General features: G+C 42.0%; 1 protein-coding gene across 2 annotated transcripts in view; it reads left to right on the top strand.

Annotated features, from left to right (window-relative positions):
• The window catches only part of LOC117512927, a 60,085-nt gene extending 39,121 nt beyond the window's left edge, over positions 1-20,964 (top strand). Inside the window, exons 14-15 of one of the 2 annotated variants that reach the window (XM_034173154.1) lie at positions 321-473; positions 20,238-20,964. In XM_034173154.1, coding sequence (XP_034029045.1) covers positions 321-473; positions 20,238-20,366 — 282 coding nt within the window. In that variant the 3' untranslated portion in view covers positions 20,367-20,964. The remainder of the gene's footprint in view (positions 1-320; positions 474-20,237) is intronic. The other variant, XM_034173155.1, reaches the window with a different exon arrangement.
• The last annotated feature ends 2,029 nt before the right edge of the window (positions 20,965-22,993 follow it).

Raw genomic sequence — 22,993 nt, 5'->3', positions numbered from 1 at the left:
GCAAACTGTTCCACAGTTTGGGAGCAACAGCAGAAACGCCTCGTCCCCCCTGAGCTATCTCTTTGACCTGGGCACTTGCAGGAGCAGCTGGTCAGCCGACCTGAGAGACTGACTAGGTACGTAAAGTTTTTAAAAAAGCTCATAAATCTTAAAACAAACAAACAAAAAAATCTCTGGGAACCCAGTTTCAAATCTAATGCCACAACATTTTGACTAAATCTAACACATTTATTTGTTGATGACAATGTTGGTGATGTACTGAAACGTTTTCAAATAGATTTCTTTACTGATTATACTTCACATGGTGTCTGTCCTCAAAGGGAGAACTTTCATACGATGGCGAAGAACTATACACATTCGATTTCCTGACCCAGAAATCCACTCAACACTCAGCACATAGCAGCGCCCCCTGGTTCTTTGGACACGGTGGAGCAGACTACCACCTTATTGATGCTTTTATTTCCGCTGTGGCAGTGAGTGTTTTTATTTATTTATTTTTCTTAAATTAAGGTCATACACACGTGCTGTGAGGTGACTGATTGTTTGGGTATGTTATGTTAATTGGTTCCAGGCATTATTAAAGGTATAGTGCCACTGGAGTTTTTTTTTTAAAGACTGAAGTCATAAATAGAATTTTCTTTGTCATTGCTATAATTTTATTCCTTAGCATTTCGATAAGGGATTCATAATATGATATTGCATGATCAGAATTCAAGCTGTCTGGCAACAGTTTAGAATTTCAACCCCATGAGGAGGTGAAATTCAAGAGATCAGATGCTATGATCAAAATTTGGTAGTTTTGGAAGTCATTTACAAGACATTTTTGGATGTTAATGGGTCACAGGTCATCTCAAAACCTTATGTGTGCACACACATGCTTCCTCCTGAAGTTAGTCTACATGACAGCAATGAAGGAAAAAACAATATTCACTATGGAATTTCCCCCCAGATAAATACATCCAATTCATTAAAATGAGCTGCGATTTTGCAACATGTTAAAAATAAACCAACATCATAATGCTTGGATTTCGGTAGAAATTAAATTATCTCAGTTTTGTGAAATTTGAAAGGCTGTACAGCTTTAAATTATTCTGTGCATTATTACCCGAGTGACTTGTCCTCCATACATTTGAAGCTGTTGCTATCTGGGTCACAGTCAGGTGACTGAGCTTAGTAATGGGGTTAAAACATCTGCAGTGGATGGTAGTGAAATGGATTGTCCTGACCATTTTGAATTTTTGTGTCCCAACCCCCCCAAAAAAGTTAGGGGGGTGGTGCGTACATAGGACTTGTCCTGTCCACCTAGAGGACAACAGCACTGATCACCTAGGAATGAAGGAATGAAGACAACATTACCAGAATGAGAAAAGATGAATAAAAAAGACAAACTGGGTGATATTCACACAAATAAGGATGTAGTACAGCTGTGGCTGGAACACTTTACAGGTGGTACTGTAAAAATGCATCTAACCCTGGAGCTTCATCCACACTGCTGCAAGTCTTAACTCATCGGACAAGACCAAACTACTAGCACTTGAAAAAATGTATGTCCAATATCTCCATCTGTGGATGAGTCTCATGAGGGAAACTCAATTTCAAGTTTAAATTTATTTTCATTTATATTGTGCCAAATCACAACAGAGTTGCCTCAAGGCGCTTCACACAAGTAAGGTCTAACCTTACTAACCCCCAGAGCAACAGTGGTAAGGAAAAACTCCCTCTGAGGAAGAAACCTTAAGCAGACTAGACTCAAAGGGGTGACCCTCTGCTTGGACCATGCTACAGACATAAATTACAGAACAATTCACAGAACAATGTGCAAATTCGAATGCGAATATTCAGGAAATGCTGTTGGTGCACAGGACAGGAGGGCCGCCAGCACAAATACAACTCCCATCTCTGGATGGAGCTGCACCTTAAACAGAGAAAAAAACAGAATCAGACATCAGAAACACAAGAAATACTATATCATTTGCCAGCATGATTCAACAAGGAAAACAGAAGAAATACTAAGGTGATCGCCGGTCACTAGCCCTAAGCTTCACTAAAAGACCCAGAATTTAGGGAAAGTTGAGGCCGCGGCCCGTTCCGTTTCCTAATAAAATGAATTAAAAGAGTAAAAAGCGTAAAACAAAACTATACCAGTATGCTAGCCATACGAAAGGGAAAATAAGTGCGACTTAAGTCTGGACTTGAAAGTCTCCACAGAATCTGATTGTTTAATTGATGCAGGGAGATCATTCCACAGAACACGGGCACGATAAGAGAAAGCTCTATGACATGCAGACCTTTTATTCACTCTAGGGACACAAAGTAGTCCTGCACCCTGGGAACGCAAAGCCCAGGCTGGTATGTAAGTTTTAATTAGGTGAGCTAGATAGGGAGGTGCCAGTCTGTGAACAATTTTATAGACTAGTAGCAGAACCTTAAAATCTGATCTCAATGAGACAGGAAGCCAGTGAAGGGATGCCAAAATGGGTGTAATGTGGTCGAACATTTTGCTTCGTGTTAAAAGTCTGGCTGCAGCATTTTGAACCAGTTGGAGAGCCCTAATGCGAGACTGCGGTAAACCAGAAAATAAAACATTGCAGTAGTCCAATCTAGAAGAGATAAACGCATGGATCAGGGTCTCAGCATCAGCCATAGACAGGATGGGACGAATCTTCGCTATATTTCGCAGGTGGAAGAAAGCAGACCTCGTAATATTTCTAATGTGGAGGTCAAAGGACAGTGTAGGATCAAAAATTACGCCAAGGTTCCTCACTTTGTCAGTGTTATTTAAGACACACGAGCCTAGGTTGAGCGTTAACTGGTCAAATTGGTGCCAGTGTCTCACTGGACCAAGAACCATCATTTCACTCTTATCATAGTAAACGTTGATAAGACTGAAAGACTGAGTAGGAAGTTTCTAGACATCTAACTTCTCACTGATGCAAGGCAATCTTCCAAGGATTTTATGTGAATGAGATTACCAGCAGTTATCGGCATGTATAACTGAGTATAATCTGCATAGCAGTGAAAGGTAATCCCAAAACGCTGCAACTTGTGCCCAAGGGGTGCTATATAAAGGGAGAAAAGCAGGGGGCCTGAGACAGACCCCTGTGGAACCCCGAATTTCATGTCACTAAGGTTAGAGGTAGTGTTACTGTACAAAACACAGTGAGAACGACTGGTCAAGTATGACATCAGCCATGCAAGGGCACTCCCAGTAATCCCAAAATGATTTTCCAGCCTATCAAGTAGAATATGATGAGCCACGGTATCAAATGCAGCACTGAGATCTAACAGCACCAGAACCATAGTGGTGTCCAAATCCATTGTAAGCAGAAGATCATTCACCACTTTAGTGAGAGCCGTTTCTATGGAATGATATTTTCTAAAAGCAGACTGCAGTGGCTCAAAGAGATTATTCTCAGTAAGATAATCCACGAGCTGCCATGACACCACTTTTTCCAGAATTTTAGAGCAAAATGATAGATTTGATATTGGCCGATAGTTTTTCAATACACTAAGGTCAAGATTAGGTTTCTTAAGTAATGGTTTAATCAATGCATATTTGAAACATTTAGGAACAGATCCAGAAGTTAAAGAAAACACTTTTGTTGGTATGGGATCAAATAAACAGGATGTGCTTTTTGTTGACATTGCGATCTTTGTCAGCATGCCTAGTGAGATACTATCAAATTCTGTAAATCTAGGTAACACCTCAGTAATGGTGCCCGCCTCAATAGCAGGGTGTAGTGGCTGGGTTAAGGCATGCTGGGATATGTTTAACCTAATGTCTTCTATTTTCTTCTCAAAGTAATCCTGGAAATCTTGTGCTGCAAAAGGAGAGCGAACTGCAGGTGGTTGTCCATGAATAAGTGTTGCCACCGTGTCAGACAAGAACTTTGAGTTATGCTTGTTTTTGTTGATCAGATCAGAGTAAGAGGTCCGCTTTGTAGCCAGTAATGCATGCTTATAGTCTAAGATAGCATCATGCCACGCATGGTGGAATGCTAATTTTGAATGACGCCATTTCTGTTCTAGACCTCTTGCCTTATCCTTTAGGTCATGCAGGTAATCATTGAACCAAGGTGACTGTGATTTGGGGGAGCACGGTTTTAACACAGGTGGCGCAATCATGTCGAGTGTAGTTTTGAGCACTGAGTTTAAACTATCCACAAGTCTGTCTACTGATTGGGTATTTGCGAAATGTGAAGCTAAGACATCAGGCAGTCTAGCTTCGAGTTCAGTCTTATTTGAGGAGTTGATGCATCACCGTAGTGATATATCAATCAATCAACTTTTTTCTTGTATAGCGCCAAATCACAACAAACAGTTGCCCCAAGGCGCTCCACATTGCAAGGCAAGGCCATACAATAATTATTAAACACAGTCTACGTCTAAAGCAACATAACCAAGGGATGGTCCAGGGTCACCCGATCCAGCCCTAACTATAAGCCTTAGCGAAAAGGAAAGTTTTAAGCCTAATCTTAAAAGTAGAGAGGGTATCTGTTTCCCTGATCTGAATTGGGAGCTGGTTCCACAGGAGAGGAGCCTGAAAGCTGAAGGCTCTGCCTCCCATTCTACTCTTACAAACCCTAGGAACTACAAGTAAGCCCGCAGTCTGAGAGCGAAGCGCTCTAATGGGGTAATATGGTACTACGAGGTCCCTAAGATAAGATGGGACCTGATTATTCAAAACCTTATAAGTAAGAAGAAGAATTTTAAATTCTATCTAGCATTAACAGGAAGCCAATGAAGGGAGGCCAACACGGGTGAGATATGCTCTCTCCTGCTAGTCCCCGTCAGTACTCTAGCTGCAGCATTCTGAACCAACTGAAGGCTTTTTAGGGAACTTTTAGGACAACCTGATAATAATGAATTACAATAGTCCAGCCTAGAGGAAACAAATGCATGAATTAGTTTTTCAGCATCACTCTGAGACAAGACCTTTCTGATTTTAGAGATATTGCGTAAATGCAAAAAGGCAGTCCTACATATTTGTTTAATATGCGCTTTGAATGACATATCCTGATCAAAAATAACTCCAAGATTTCTCACAGTATTACTAGAGATCAGGGAAATGCCATCCAGAGTAACGATCTGGTTAGACACCATGCTTCTAAGATTTGTGGGGCCAAGTACAATAACTTCAGTTTTATCTGAGTTTAAAAGCAGGAAATTAGAGGTCATCCATGTCTTTATGTCTGTAAGACAATCCTGCAGTTTAGCTAATTGGTGCGTATCCTCTGGCTTCATGGATAGATAAAGCTGGGTATCATCTGCGTAACAATGAAAATTTAAGCAATACCGTCTAATAATACTGCCCAAGGGAAGCATGTATAAAGTGAATAAAATTGGTCACTAGCACAGAACCTTGTGGAACTCCATAATTAACTTTAGTCTGTGAAGAAGATTCCCCATTTACATGAACAAACTGTAATCTATTAGACAAATATGATTCAAACCACCGCAGCGCAATGCCTTTAATACCTATGACATGCTCTAATCTCTGTAATAAAATTTTATGGTCAACAGTATCAAAAGCAGCACTGAGGTCCAACAGAACAAGCACAGAGATAAGTCCACTGTCCGAAGCCATAAGAAGATCATTTGTAACCTTCACTAATGCTGTTTCTGTACTATGATGAATTCTAAAACCTGACTGAAACTCTTCAAATAGACCATTCCTCTGCAGGTGATCAGTTAGCTGTTTTACAACGACCCTCTCAAGAATCTTTGAGAGAAAAGGAAGGTTGGAGATTGGCCTATAATTAGCTAAGATAGCTGGGTCAAGTGATGGCTTTTTAAGTAATGGTTTAATTACTGCCACCTTAAAGGCCTGTGGTACATAACCAACTAACAAAGATAGATTGATCATATTTAAGATTGAAGCATTAAATAATGGTAGGACTTCCTTGAGCAGCCTGGCAGGAATGGGGTCTAATAAGCATGTTGATGGTTTGGATGAAGTAACTAATGAAAATAACTCAGACAGAACAATCGGAGAGAAAGAGTCTAACCAAATACCGGCATCACTGAAAGCAGCCAAAGATAACGATACATCTTTGGGATGGTTATGAGTAATTTTTTCTCTAATAGTCAAAATTTTGTTAGCAAAGAAAGTCATGAAGTCATTACTAGTTAAAGTTAATGGAATACTCAGCTCAATAGAGCTCTGACTCTTTGTCAGCCTGGCTACAGTGCTGAAAAGAAACCTGGGGTTGTTCTTATTTTCTTCAATTAGTGATGAGTAGAAAGATGTCCTAGCTTCACGAAGGGCTTTCTTATAGAGCAACAAACTCTTTTTCCAGGCTAAGTGAAGATCTTCTAAATTAGTGAGACGCCATTTCCTCTCCAACTTACGGGTTATCTGCTTTAAGCTACGAGTTTGTGAGTTATACCACGGAGTCAGACACTTCTGATTTAAAGCTCTCTTTTTCAGAGGAGCTACAGCATCCAAAGTTGTCTTCAATGAGGATGTAAAACTATTGACAAGATACTCTAACTCCCTTACAGAGTTTAGGTAGCTACTCTGCTCTGTGTTGGTATATGACATTAGAGAACATAAAGAAGGAATCATATCCTTAAACCTAGTTACAGCGCTTTCTGAAAGACTTCTAGTGTAATGAAACTTATTCCCCACTGCAGGGTAGTCCATCAGGGTAAATGTAAATGTTATCAAAAAATGATCAGACAAAAGGGAGTTTTCAGGGAATACTGTTAAGTCTTCTATTTCCATACCATAAGTCAGAACAAGATCTAAAATATGATTAAAGTGGTGGGTGGACTCATTTACTTTTTGAGCAAAGCCGATAGAGTCTAATAATAGATTAAATGCAGTGTTGAGGCTGTCATTCTCAGCATCTGTGTGGATGTTAAAATCGCCCACTATAATTATCTTATCTGAGCTAAGCACTAAGTCAGACAAAAGGTCTGAAAATTCACAGAGAAACTCACAGTAACGACCAGGTGGACGATAGATAATAACAAATAAAACTGGTTTTTGGGACTTCCAATTTGGATGGACAAGACTAAGAGACAAGCTTTCAAATGAATTAAAGCTCTGTCTAGGTTTTTGATTAATTAATAAGCTGGAATGGAAGATTGCTGCTAATCCTCCGCCCCGGCCCGTGCTACGAGCATTCTGACAGTTAGTGTGACTCGGGGGTGTTGACTCATTTAAACTAACATATTCATCCTGCTGTAACCAAGTTTCTGTTAGGCAGAATAAATCAATACGTTGATCAATTATTATATCATTTACCAACAGGGACTTAGAAGAAAGAGACCTAATGTTTAATAGACCACATTTAACTGTTTTAGTCTGTGGTGCAATTGAAGGTGCTATATTATTTTTTCTTTTTGAATTTTTATGCTTAAATAGATTTTTGCTAGTTATTGGTGGTCTGGGAGCAGGCGCCGTCTCTACGGGGATGGGGTAATAGGGGGATGGCAGGGGGAGAGAAGCTGCAGAGAGGTGTATAAGACCACAGCTCTGCCTCCTGGTCCCAACGATAGACAGTCACAGTTTGGAGGATCCCAAAAAATTGGCCAGATTTCTAGAAATGAGAGCTGCTCCCTCTAAAGTGGGATGGATGCCGTCTCTCCTAACAAGACCAGGTTTTCCCCAGAAGCTTTGCCAATTATCAATGAAGCCCACCTCATTTTTTGGACACCACTCAGACAGCCAGCAATTCAAGCAGAACATGCGGCTAAACATGTCACTCCCGGTCTGATTGGGGAGGGGCCCAGAGAAAACAACAGAGTCCGACATTGTTTTTGCAAAGTTACACACCGATTCAATGTTAATTTTAGTGACCTCCGATTGGCGTAACCGAGTGTCATTACTGCCGACGTGAATTACAATCTTACCAAATTTACGCTTAGCCTTAGCCAGCAATTTCAAATGTCCTTCGATGTCGCCTGCTCTGGCCCCCGGAAGACAATTGACAATGGTTGCTGGTGTCGCTAACTTCACATTTCTCAAAACAGAGTCGCCAATAACCAGAGTTTGATCCTCGGCGAGTGTATCGTCGAGTGGGGAAAAACGGTTAGAGATGTGAACGGGTTGACGGTGTACACGGGGCTTCTGTTTAGGGCTACGCTTCCTCCTCACAGTCACCCAGTCAGCCTGCCTTCCCGACTGCACGGGGTCTGCCAGGGGGGAACTAACGGCGGCTAAGCTACCTTGGTCCGCACCGACTACAGGGGCCTGGCTAGCTGTAGAATTTTCCACGGTGCGGAGCCGAGCCTCCAATTCGCCCAGCCTGGCCTCCAAAGCTACGAATAAGCTGCACTTATTACATGTACCGTTACTGCTAAAAGAGGCCGAGGAATAACTAAACATTTCACACCCAGAGCAGAAAAGTACGGGAGAGACAGGAGAAGCCGCCATGCTAAAACGGCTAAGAGCTAGTAGCTACGCTAAGCTAGCGGATTCCCAAACAGGGAATCCGACACTAGACAGGCTGTGGAGCAGCACAGGTAACGCACGACAACAGCGGTAAATAAAAATCCACTGGACAGGCTGTGGAGCAGCACAGGTAACGCACGACAACAGCGCCCAAAAAAATAAAATAAAAATAAAAATCCACTGGACAGGCTGTGGAGCAGCACAGGTAACGCACGACAACAGTGGTAAAAAATAAAATAAAAATCCACTGGACAGGCTGTGGAGCAGCACAGGTAACGCACGACAACAGTGCTAAAAAATAAATAAAAATCCACTGGACAGGCTGTGGAGCAGCACAGGTAACGCACGACAACAGCGCTAAAAAAATAAAATAAATAAATAAATAAAATAAAATAATAAAATAAAAATCCACTGGACAGGCTGCGGAGCAGCACAGGTAACACACGACAACAGTGGTAAAAAATAAATAAAAATCCACTAGACAGGCTGTGGAGCAGCACAGGTAACACACGACAACAGTGCCAAAAAAAAAAAAATAAATAAAATCAAAATCCACTGGACAGGCTGTGGAGCAGCACAGGCAACGCACGACAACAGTGCTAAAACAAAATAAAAATCCACTAGACAGGCTGTGGAGCAGCACAGGTAACGCACGACAACAGTGCTAAAATAAAATAAAAATCCACTAGACAGGCTGTGGAGCAGCACAGGTAACGCACAACAACAGTGCTAAAAAATAAAATAAAAATAAAAATCCACTGGACAGGCTGTGGAGCAGCACAGGTAACGCACAACAACAGTGCTAAAAAATAAAATAAAAATAAAAATTCTCTGGACAGGCTGTGGAGCAGCACAGGCAACGCACGACAACAGTGCTAAAACAAAAAAAATCCACTAGACAGGCTGTGGAGCAGCACAGGTAACGCACGACAACAGTGCTAAAACAAAATAGAAATCCACTAGACAGGCTGTGGAGCAGCACAGGTAACGCACAACAACAGTGCTAAAACAAAATAAAAATCCACTAGACAGGCTGTGGAGCAGCACAGGTAACGCACAACAACAGTGCTAAAACAAAATAAAATCCACTAGACAGGCTGTGGAGCAGCACAGGTAACGCACAACAACAGTGCTAAAACAAAATAAAAATCCACTAGACAGGCTGTGGAGCAGCACAGGTAACGCACGACAACAGTGCTAAAACAAAATAAAAATCCAGTAGACAGGCTGTGGAGCAGCACAGGTAACGCACAACAACAGTGCTAAAACAAAATAAAAATCCACTGGACAGGCTGTGGAGCAGCACAGGTAACGCACGACAACAGTGCTAAAACAAAATAAAAATCCACTGGACAGGCTGTGGAGCAGCACAGGTAACGCACGACAACAGTGCTAAAACAAAATAAAAATCCACTGGACAGGCTGTGGAGCAGCACAGGTAACGCACGACAACAGTGCTAAAACAAAATAAAAATCCACTGGACAGGCTGTGGAGCAGCACAGGTAACGCACAACAACAGTGCTAAAACAAAATAAAAATCCACTGGACAGGCTGTGGAGCAGCACAGGTAACGCACAACAACAGTGCTAAAAAATAAAATAAAATAAAAATAAAAATCCACTGGACAGGCTGTGGAGCAGCACAGGCAACGCACGACAACAGTGCTAAAACAAAATAAAAATCCACTAGACAGGCTGTGGAGCAGCACAGGTAACGCACGACAACAGCGCTAAATAAAAATCCACTGGACAGGCTGTGGAGCAGCACAGGTAACGCACGACAACAGCGCCCAAAAAAAATAAAATCAAAATCAAAATCCACTGGACAGGCTGTGGAGCAGCACAGGTAACGCACGACAACAGTGGTAAAAAATAAAATAAAAATCCACTGGACAGGCTGTGGAGCAGCACAGGTAACGCACGACAACAGTGCTAAAAAAAAAAAATAAAAAAAAATAAAAAAATAATAATAATAAAATAAAAATCCACTGGACAGGCTGTGGAGCAGCACAGGTAACACACGACAACAGTGCTAAAAAACAAAACAAAAATCCACTGAACAGGCTGTGGAGCAGCACAGGTAACACACGACAACAGTGGTAAAAAATAAAATAAAAATCCACTGAACAGGCTGTGGAGCAGCACAGGTAACACACGACAACAGTGCTAAAAATAAAATAAAAATCCACTGGACAGGCTGTGGAGCAGCACAGGTAACACACGACAACAGTGGTAAAAAATAAAATAAAAATCCACTGGACAGGCTGTGGAGCAGCACAGGTAACGCACGACAACAGTGCTAAAATAAAATAAAAATCCACTGAACAGGCTGTGGAGCAGCACAGGTAACGCACGACAACAGTGCTAAAATAAAATAAAAATCCACTGGACAGGCTGTGTGCAGCACAGGTAACGCACGACAACAGTGCTAAAATAAAATAAAAATCCACTGAACAGGCTGTGGAGCAGCACAGGTAACGCACGACAACAGTGCTAAAATAAAATAAAAATCCACTGGACAGGCTGTGGAGCAGCACAGGTAACGCACGACAACAGTGCTAAATAAAATAAAAATCCACTGAACAGGCTGTGGAGCAGCACAGGCAACGCACGACAACAGCGCCAAAAAATACAATAAAAATCCACTGAACAGGCTGTGGAGCAGCACAGGTAATGCACGACAACAGTGCTAAAATAAAATAAAAATCCACTAGGCAGGCTGTGGAGCAGCACGACAACAGTGCTAAAAAATAAAATAAAAACGAAAGCGTTAGCAAGCTAGTTAGCTTGCCAACGCTGATGAAGGTTAGCTGATAAAAGAGCTCCGTCGCGATGCTTCGACCGTTAGAGGTCTTCTTTAGGCGTTGGAGCACGGTGAAAAAGTAAAAAAAAAAGTAAAAAAGTCTTGAAAAGACTGTTAATTCAAAGAACTCAAACAGCTCAGTTCAAACAGCTAACGGATACAGCAGAACACCGCTGTGCTCCGGAACCATATAAGGTTGTTGTTCCACTAAACACGGCAGCAAAACTGTAAACTTAATAAGTGAGTGATCAGAAACACTGACGTAAGAGGAATGATGTCAATATTTGTGACAGTAATACCACATGCGAGAACCAGATTCAGGGTATTTCCACTAATATGCATTGAGACCCAAATGCATTGCCAAAATCCTAATGCATCCACAATTTCCATAAATGATTTGCAGAGGGGATCAGAAGGCTTATTTATATGAACGTTAAAGTCACCAGTGATCAGAATGTTATCTGCACTAGTTGACAAGTTAGAGATGAATGCACCAAATTCATCTAAGAATTCAGAATATGGGCCAGGAGGCCTATATACAGTGACAAAGTAATACGGCTGATTTTTATTCTTCTGACCTTGGCACTGCATAATATCCTGAGCAGAGTGGAGAATCAGATGCTCAAACGAGTTATATTTGTGACCCCCAACACCTAATAAGCTAAACCTAGATTTATAAATAAGAGCAACACCCCTGCCTTGCTTCGCATCACGAGGGCCGTGACTAAATGTATAACGCTGGTGGGCAGGCCTCATTTAAGGGGAGGACAGCTGTAGGTTTAAGCCAGGTTTCACATAACCCAATCATATCTAAGTAAAAGTAAGTCCCTTTGGCTGCTCCCTTGTTTTGTACTCGGGGTCGCCACAGCAAATCCAAGGTGGATCTGCATGTTGAATTGGCACAAATTTTACGCCGGATGCCCTTCCTGACACAACTCCACATTACATGGAGAAATGTGGTAGGGGTGGGATTCGAACAGGGAACCTTCCGCACTGAAACCAAGTGCATTAACCACTTGACCACCACCCCTACCCAATCATATCTAAGTGATTATCAGTAATTAGATCATTAATCAGCAATGATTTTGAGGACAGTGATCTTATGTTAATGAGACCCAGACTAAGGACCTCAGTGGGGTTGACAGTTGAAGGACAGTTTAGGGGTGGAAAAAATTATGGAATCATGAAAAACAAAAGAACGCTCCAACACATCACTAGTATTTTGTTGCACCACCGCTGGCTTTTATAACAGCTTGCAGTCTCTGAGGCATGGACTTAATGAGTGACAAACAGTACTCTTCATCAATCTGGCTCCAACTTTCTCTGATTGCTGTTGCCAGATCAGCTTTGAAGGTTGGAGCCTTGTCATGGACCATTTTCTTCAACTTTCTTCAAGATCCGGACTATTTTCAGGCCACGACATTGACCTTATGTGTCTTTTTGCAAGGAATGTTTTCACAGTTTTTGCTCTATGGCAAGATGCATTATCATCTTGAAAAATGATTTAATCATCCCCAAACATCCTTTCAATTGAAGGGATAAGAAAAGTGTCCAAAATGTCAACGTAAACTTGTGCATTTATTGATGATGTAATGACAGCCATCTCCCCATTGCCTTTACCTGACATGTAGCCCCATATCATCAATGACTGTGGACATTTACATGTTCTCTTCAGGCAGTCATCTTTATAAATCTCATTGGAATGGCACCAAACAAAAATTCCAGCATCATCACCTTGCCCAATGCAGATTCGAGATTCATCACTGAATATGACTTTCATCCAGTCATCCACAGTCCACGATTGCTTTTCCTTAGCCCATTGTAACCTTGTTTTTTTCTGTTTAGGTGTTAATGATGGCTTTCGTTTAGCTTTTTTGTATGTAAATCCCATCTCCTTTAGGCGGTTTCTTACAGTTCGGTCACAGACGTTGACTCCAGTTTCCTCCCATTTGTTCCTCATTTGTTTTGTTGTGCATTTTCAATTTTTGAGATATATTGCTTTAAGTTTTCTGTCTTGACGCTTTGATGTCTTCCTTGGTCTACCAGTATGTTTGCCTTTAACAACCTTCCCATGTTGTTTGTATTTGGTTCAGAGTTTAGACACAGATGACTGTGAACAACCAACATCTTTTGCAACATTGAGTGATGATTTACCGTCTTTTACGAGTTTGATAATCCTCTCCTTTGATTCAATTGACATCTCTCGTGTTGGAGCCATGATTCATGTCAGTCCACTTGGTGCAACAGCTCTCCAAGGTGTGATCACTCCTTTTTAGATGCAGACTAACGAGCAGATCTGATTTGATGCAGGTGTTAGTTTTGGGGATGAAAATTTACAGGGTGATTCCATAATTTATTCCTCAGAATTGAGTGAGTCCATATTTTTTTCCCTCTGCTTGGTCTAAAAAAAGTAACCGTTACTGACTGCCACAATTTTCTTTCCTGATTTCTTACAGTGTTTCTTAAAGCCAGAAAGTTGTCATTTGAAATGACTTTAGTTTTGTGTCATGTCTGTGATCTGCTTTTTTTCTACAAAATTAAACAACTGAATGAACATCCTCCGAGGCCGGTGATTCTATAATTATTGCCAGGGGTTGTAGATCTAATAGATCTTTGCTATTGCTGGAACAACCACTGGGCCACACAGATGTAAATAAATGAATTAAAATTCACAGCTGTTACACTGAAAAAGTAGCAACTCCGCCTAAACCGGTTTGTGGGTTTCAGTGAAAGTTCTCACACTGGCAGCATTCAAAGGAAAATACTTCCTGTCTACCATCTTCAAGAGGAAGTAATAAGACATCTGTTTTTAATTGATACATCACATGATATTGACATGTTAAACTTCTGCTGAGCTGGTTGATATCAGTGAAACTTCACAAAGTGGGTCAGTTTGAAGTTTTCAGGTCACCGAACCTGTATGTCTTTGGAAATGGGAGGAAGCTAAAACACCCAGAGCAAACCCTTGTAAAGAAGGGACAGGCGGGGAAACAACCCCACAACCTTCTGCCTGTGAGGCCACAGTGTTTAACCACCTTGGTCATGTGTCAGTTGTTAATATACATATTTTCCTGCATTTAAGGTCTGCAACAGGTTTTCAAAAAAAGTTGGAACTGGAATTTATTCTAATACGAGTATTTAATCAGTTTTACAGACAGTTTTCTTGAGGATTAACACATGAACCTATTTTCTAGTCAGTCAATATGTTTTCAGCGATATTAATTAATTTATGTTCATTTATATAGCACCAAATCACAACAAAGTTGCCTCAAGGTGCTTTCACCCAAGTAAGGTCTAACCTTACCAACCCCAGAGCAAACAAGCAGGTGACAGTGGTAAGAAAAAAACTCCCTCTGAAGAAAAACCTCAAGCAGACCAGACTCAAAGGGGTGACCCTCTGCTTGGGCCGTGCTACTGACCACAAATGACAAACAATTCACAAACCGAATATACGAGGTCTATTAGAAAAGAAACCGACCTTTTTATTTTTTTAAAAACTATATGGATTTGAATCACGTGCGATTACGTCAGACAAGCTTGAACCCTCGTTGTGCATGCATGAGTTTTTTCACACCTGCCGGTTGCGTCATTTGCCTGTGGGCAGGCTTTGAGTGAGCACTGGTCCACCCCCCTCGTCGGAATTCCTTTGTCTGACTTCTTCCTGAGAGACTGGCGCTTTGCTTGATCAAAATTTTTTCAGAAACTGTAAGGCACATCCAAGTGGACACCATTCGAGAAATTCAGACGGTTTTCTGTGAAAATTTTAACGGCTGATGAGAGATTATGGAGTGTTACTGTCACTTTAAGGACTGCCCACGGAGCCGGACGGCGCGCCGCACCCCGAGCCACCATCGTCAGCCTGTTTCGAGCTGAAAACTTCCAAATTTAAGCCTCTGTTGACCCATGAGAGAACAGAGAAGGTTCAGAAGAGGTCGGGATCAGCAGTTTATCCAGACATTCCACTGTTAAAGGAGATTTTGTAATGAAAGACGTGCGGACAGATTTGCGCGTCGGCACCCAGCAGCTTATGGCGCGGCGCCACAGAAAAACACCATTCGTCCGATCCGGACATTCGTAAGATTCAGGCGGTTTTCGATGGCTTTCAGTCGAGGTGAGTATTCGAAAAATTGTTTAACAGCTGGGCATGTTCAAAACTTATCCTGTAATGCTTCCAACGGACGTGTTTTGCTGTGGCGCCGCGCAATGAGCGGCTGGGTGGCAAATCTCCTTAACAGTGGAATGTCCGGATAAACTGCTGATCCCGACCTCTTCTGAAACTTCTCTGTTCTCTCACAACATCCTGGGTCAACAGAGGCTTAAATTTGGAAGTTTTCAGCTCGAAACAGGCTGACGACGGTGGCTCGGGGCACGGCGCGCCGTCCGGCTCCGTGGGCAGTCCTTAAAGTGACAGTAACACTCCATAATCTCTCATCAGCCGTTAAAATTTTCACCAAAAACCGTCTGAATTCTCGAATGGTGTCCACTTGGATGTGCCTTACAGTTCAGAAAAAATTTTGATCAAGCAAAGCGCCAGTCTCTCAGGAAGAAGTCAGACAAAGGAATTCCGACGAGGGGGGTGGACCAGTGCTCACTCAAAGCCTGCCCACAGGCGAATGACGCAACCGACAGGCGTGAAAAACTCACGCATGCGTACGAGGGTTCAAGTTTGTCTGACGCAATCACACGTGATTCAAATCCATATAGTTTTTTGAAAAAATGAAAAGGTCGGTTTTCTTTTCTAATAGACCTCATACCGGAAATGTTGCCAGCGCACAGGACAGGAGGGTTACCGAAACAGACACCACACCATCTCTCTGGATGGAGCCGCACTCAAACACAGAGAAAAAAACAGAAGCAGGCATCAGAAAGACAAGAATACAGTATAATTTGTCAGCATTAAAACAATAAGAGAACAGAAGAAATACTAAGGTGATCACCGGCCACTAGCCCTAACCTTCACTAAAAGACCCAGACTTTAGATAAGTTGAGGCTGTGGCCCATCCGTTTGCTAATAAAAGAATTTAAAAGAGTAAAAAACATAGTAACATGCTATGCTAGTATGCTAACCATACGAAAGGGAAAATAAGTCTGGACTTGAAAGTCTCTACAGACTTGACTGTTTATTGATGCAGGGAGATCATTCCACATAACAGGGGCACAATAAGAGAAAGCTCTGTGACCCGCAGACTTTTTATTCACCCTAGGGACACAAACTAGTCCTGCACCCTGAGAATGCAGAGTCTGGGCCGGTATGTAAGGTTTAATTACAACCCCAATTCCAATGAAGTTGGGACGCTGTGTAAAATGTAAATAAAAACAGAGTACAATGATTTTCAAATCCTCTTCAGCCTATATTCAACTGACTATACCACAAAGACACGTTATTTAATGTTCAAACTGATAGACTTTTTTGTTTTTTGTGCTAATATTTGCTCATTCTGAAATGGATGCTTGCAACACATTTCAAAAAAGTTGGGACAGGGCAACAGAAGACTGGGAAAGTTGATGAATGCTTAAAGAACACCTAATGGGAAACAGGTGAGTGTCATGATTGTAACGAAATAAAGCAAAAATTCGTCCCATCCTGTCTATGGCTGATGCTGAGACCGTGTTTCATGCATTTGTCTCTTCTCGATTGGACTACTGCACTGTTCTATTTTCTGGTTTACCGCAGTCCAGGATTAGGGGTCTCCAATTGATTGAAAATGCTGCAGCCAGACCTTGACACGAAGCCGAAAGTTTGACCACATTACACCCATTTTGGTGTCTCCTCACTGGCTTTCCTGTCTCAGTGAGATCAGATTTTAAGGTTCTGTTACTAACCTATAAAATTGTTCACGGACTGACACCTCCCCTACCTAGCTGACCTACAACCCCAATTCCAATGAAGTTGGGACGTTGTGTAAAATGTAAATTAAAAACAGAATGCAATGATTTTATCAGATCTTAGCAGAGTTTAAAAGTAGGAAGTTGCTAGACATCCAACTTCTCACTGATGCTGTTGTGTGGGCCGCTGAAGAGGAGGTACTGCTGGCCCACCACCACCAGAGGGCGCCCTGCTTGGAGTGCGGGCTCCAAGCACAAGAGGGCGCCCAGACCAGAGGAGGTGACAGCTGTCACTCATTACTCCAGCTGTCACTCATCTACACCACCATATAAGCCGGACTGCAACTCCACCTCCCCGCCGAGAAATCGACTACCAGTACTAAGGTAATTTTCTCTGCTGACTTATACGTTGAAAAGTAATCTGAACTTCTGTTGCAGCCGTTTTCCTGGTGCTTTCCTTGTCTGGAGGATTGGCGTTTGGTGTGACAGTGACGGCTTCACCTCGCACCCCGTCCCAGATAAGTGGTTGATCAGGAGCTGCACGAGTGTGTGTGATTTGGAGGTGGAGGTGCTCCCTCCTAACGGTGTCTGGACTGTTAATTACTGAGTGTGCGGACTCACACTCACACATCATCTTTCTGTTTTCTGCCAGCAGTACCAGGGTCGACAGCCGAAGACAGAGGCCACCTGGGGACTCGGGACTCCGTCTTGGCGGCTCCGGGTCTCAGGCCGGTGGGGGAGCCGTGGGGGCTTCTCTCTCGTCGGGCGTCTATCTTCGAGCCTGCCCACACGTCACCTGGTGTTTATTGACTGTGAACATTAAGACACGTTTCGTTGTGTAATATCACAACATTAAATTGTTACCTTTTGGCTTACTCATTGTCCGTTCATTTGCGCCCCCTGTTGTGGGTCCGTGCTACGACACCTTCACAACAGATGCAAGGCAATCTTCTGAGGATTTTATGTGAATGACCACCATTGCCTTACAATATAAAGCACCTTGGGGCAACTTTTTGTTGTGATTTGGCGCTATATACATGTGCTCTGATGTCACTGTTTATCTCCATAGAAACTACCCAAACAATCTTTCATACAAACTGTTTAAAGGGACATTACAGTGTTGTGGTGGAAATTACGGCAATAGTGTGGGACAACTACATTTTGTTTAAAAAAATCACAACAGTTGTATGACATTGAATACCCCAATTATGTTTTGATTTTACTGATATTTTATTCAGAGATATTTAAAACATTAGAAAAAATGTTTCTTTAATTCATTTTTATCATTGAAGATCAAAAGTCTGGGGTGGGACAACACAAAACGGCAATATTGCATATAATGATGCTGAAAAAAGGTGAAAAAGTCATTATAGACTACTAGAACAAATTTCTTAACACTTTCATTGTAAAGATAACTATAAAAGTGTGAAATTTCCCCTTTTTTCTGTTTTTCATACAATATGATCAAAGGACATAATAAGTGCCAGTAGTTTAAGAATCACCCAGCAATGAAAAGTAATCCCAAAGCACCGTAATATGTGCCCAAGGGGTGCTATATAAGGGAGAAAAGCAGGGGGCTAAAGACGGGCCCCTGTGGAACTCCAAATTTCATATCACAAAGGTTAGAGATAGTGTTATTCAAAACACAGAACGACTGGTCAGGTATGATGTCACCCATGCAAGGGCACTCCCAGTAATCCCAAAATGATTCTCCAGCCTATCAAGTAGAATATGATGATCCACGGTATCAAATGCAGCACTGAGATCTAACAGCACCAGAACCGTAGTTGTCTGAATCCATTGCAAGTAGAAGATCATTCACTACTTTAGTGAGAGCCGTCCCTGTGGAATGATATTTTCTAAAAGCAGACTGCAGTGGCTCAAAAAGTTTATTCTCATTAAGGTGGTCCACGAGCTGCAGTGAAACCACCTTTTCCAGAATTTTAGAGCAAAATGATAGATTTGATATCGGCCTATCATTCTTCAATATACTAGGGTCAAGATTAGGTTTCTTAAGTAATGGTTTAATCACTTCAGATTTGAAACATTTATGAACAGATCCAGATGTTTATGAGAGATTAATCATTTCCAGCACAGTCGGCCCAAGAGTGGGCCACAGGTCCTTAAATAGTTTTGTTGGTATAGGATCAAATCAGCAGGTTGTGCTTTTTGCAAACGTTAACGAGTTTCGTCAGCACACCGAGTGAGATACTATCAAATTCTGTAAATCTAGGTAATACCTCCATAATGGCACCCAGCTCAACAGCAGGGTGTAGTGGCTGGGTTAAGGCATGCTGGGATATGTTTAACCTAATGTCTATTTACATTAAGAAGTACAAACCGTGTGATACTGTAGGTAAATCTGTGTCAAGTAGGCAGTTCTTAAAAATTGAGTGACCACACTGGAAACTGACGAGTGAGGGAAGCCACCAAGAAAAACGGGCAAGTCTGCAAGAGGATTCTGTGGCTGCAAGTGGAGAAAGTGGGAATGCCTGTTGTATCTTGACTGACACCTTCCTGCTGCAGTGGAGTAAAACAGGAAAACGGGTCAAATCTAGGCTCTGTCCACCCATGTGCCTTCTGGCAAACTGCGGCTGAAATTTCTCATGTTTTTCAGAAACCTCTCTTGTTTGCCACTTCATCATGATGTGTAACATGATGCAACAGACAAAGGGGTTTTAAAAAGGACTAGTTAGCACCATCTGTTATTATTAGTTACATAGTAACATGTCATAGAAGCCAATGGACCTCAACCTCATTTGACCTTTACTTTGAAACCAAATAGTCAAAACTCTTCCATTTATTAAAGCTATGAGCTCAAACAATAATTTATCACTTTTTTTTTTTACCAAAATTGGAGCAAGTTTAACCTTTGACCCTGTACAAACTGAAATTGATCTTTGTCATTATTTTGGCTGTTTTACCCCATACATCCAGAACATTCAGTCATAGTTAGTCCAATATAGACCTTTTCGGATTCGTTATAATCACACAAATATTCTGGTTTACTTCTCAATATGACTGGAGCATTTTTAAAAAGTTGACCCATTTTAATCTTTCGTTGACCCTGGCCGGGCTACAGCTGTCTTGTGTAGGTCATGGTGCACTGAGGCTGGATTCTAAGTGTGTGTGTGGTGTGTGTGTGTGTGTGTGTGTGTGTGTGGTGTGTTGTGTGTGTGTGTGTGTGTGTGTGTGTGTGTGTTACAGAACAACGATCCCTCTCTGATCTGTTCGGGTCCCGAGGAAACACTGCTGAGCCACCTGCTGGTGTTTGACGCAGAGCGCTCACGGCGGGAGGACAGGGTGGTGCACTGTGACCGTATCAGCCGGAGCTAGAAGACGCACGGTATCTTCAGGAGGAAACTTCTCCCCTGCAGGACCAAACCTTCTGAGGACTCCTGCGGCTGAAGACACGGCAGAGCCACATGTTGCAGATTGAATCTTTTTAACTTTGTGTTTGTTTTCACGTTGCACCAAACGACAGTGTGTCTCTAACATCTGTCGTGTCAGGTATTCCCAAGTGCTCGAGTTTCCGTCAGCCCAAAGTTGCTTTGACAGTTTGAAAGTGGGTGGGACTTAGTGAGTGAGGAGAAGTCCAGGGACGGACACCAGAGTGTTTTACCATCAGTTCCTCTGCCCACGTCCTTCCTCTGTTGATGGACCAGCCTCCTCCAGATTGAGACAAATCACTGCAAACATCCACAGGGGACGCAGGTCATAGGGTGGGCGTGGTCAGCTGACCACTATGTCACAGCTTATTGGATTTGTGAATGGACGCACGACCTAAATGAGTCATTTCCTTAAAAATACTTTACCACTTACTTTTCACAGGTAAAAAAATGAATCAGTGCTTAGAATAAAATTTCAGCACCACAGAAAACCAAAATAATGAGTCAAACAAGTGCAACATATGAAATGATATATACACACAGTCAATATTTGTAACAATTTTGAAAAATGAATGTATGTATTCATATGCACACAAATTATTTGAATCATACATTAATTGGTACTTTGTGCTGAATTTGAGTCAACAATAATCAGATTTAGTAGCAAATTCTAACTAATAGCACCACTGCAGGTTTTTAGGAAATGGCACAGTTTATCTGCTTGTGTTCTTGATTTTGTTTCAACAACAAACAACATTTTGTTTCAGTGGACAAATAAATTGCTCATCTGAAAAAGGTGGTTTAGTATCAATCAATCAACCAATCAACTTTTTTCTTGTATAGCGCCAAATCACAACAAACAGTTGCCCCAAGGCGCTCCACATTGCAAGGCAAGGCCATACAATAATTATGAAACACAGTCTACGTCTAAAGCAACATAACCAAGGGATGGTCCAGGGTCACCCGATCCAGCCCTAACTATAAGCCTTAGCGAAAAGGAAAGTTTTAAGCCTAATCTTAAAAGTAGAGAGGGTATCTGTCTCCCTGATCTGAATTGGGAGCTGGTTCCACAGGAGAGGAGCCTGAAAGCTGAAGGCTCTGCCTCCCATTCTACTCTTACAAACCCTAGGAACTACAAGTAAGCCTGCAGTCTGAGAGCGAAGCGCTCTAATGGGGTAATATGGTACTATGAGGTCCTAAGATAAGATGGGACCTGATTATTCAAAACCTTATAAGTAAGAAGAAGAATTTTAAATTCTATTCTAGCATTAACAGGAAGCCAATGAAGGGAGGCCAACACGGGTGAGATATGCTCTCTCCTGCTAGTCCCCGTCAGTACTCTAGCTGCAGCATTCTGAACCAACTGAAGGCTTTTTAGGGAACTTTTAGGACAACCTGATAATAATGAATTACAATAGTCCAGCCTAGAGGAAACAAATGCATGAATTAGTTTTTCAGCATCACTCTGAGACAAGACCTTTCTGATTTTAGAGATATTGCGTAAATGCAAAAGGCAGTCCTACATATTTGTTTAATATGCGCTTTGAATGACATATCCTGATCAAAAATAACTCCAAGATTTCTCACAGTATTACTAGAGATCAGGGAAATGCCATCCAGAGTAACGATCTGGTTAGACACCATGCTTCTAAGATTTGTGGGGCCAAGTACAATAACTTCAGTTTTATCTGAGTTTAAAAGCAGGAAATTAGAGGTCATCCATGTCTTTATGTCTGTAAGACAATCCTGCAGTTTAGTAATTGGTGCGTATCCTCTGGCTTCATGGATAGATAAAGCTGGAAAAAATCCACTAGACAGGCTGTGGAGCAGCACAGGTAACGCACACAACATGCTAAAACAAAATAAAAATCCACTAGACAGGCTGTGGAGCAGCACAGGTAACGCACGACAACAGTGCTAAAACAAAATAAAAATCCAGTAGACAGGCTGTGGAGCAGCACAGGTAACGCACAACAACAGTGCTAAAACAAAATAAAAATCCACTGGACAGGCTGTGGAGCAGCAGGTAACGCACACAACAGTGCTAAACAAAATAAAAACCCACTGGACAGGCTGTGGAGCAGCACAGGTAACGCACGACAACAGTGCTAAAACAAATAAAAATCCACTGGACAGGCTGTGGAGCAGCACAGGTAACGCACGACAACAGTGCTAAAACAAAATAAAAATCCACTGGACAGGCTGTGGAGCAGCACAGGTAACGCACACCATGCTAAAACAAAATAAAATCCACTGACAGGCTGTGGAGCGCACAGGTAACGCACAACCAGTGCTAAAACAATAAAAATAACAAATAAAAATAAAAATCCACTGGACAGGCTGTGGAGCAGCACAGGCAACGCACGACAACAGTGCTAAACAAAATAAAAATCCACTAGACAGGCTGTGGAGCAGCACAGGTACGCACGACAACAGCGCTAAATAAAAATCCACTGGACAGGCTGTGGAGCAGCAGGTAACGCACGACAACAGCGCCCAAAAAAAATAAATAAAATCAAATCCACTGGACAGGCTGTGGAGCAGCACAGGTAACGCACGACAACAGTGTAAAAA

This window comes from Thalassophryne amazonica, chromosome 6 (assembly GCF_902500255.1).
Source record: "Thalassophryne amazonica chromosome 6, fThaAma1.1, whole genome shotgun sequence".
Classification (NCBI taxonomy): domain Eukaryota; kingdom Metazoa; phylum Chordata; class Actinopteri; order Batrachoidiformes; family Batrachoididae; genus Thalassophryne; species Thalassophryne amazonica.
This window is presented reverse-complemented; position numbering and strand designations above follow the sequence as displayed.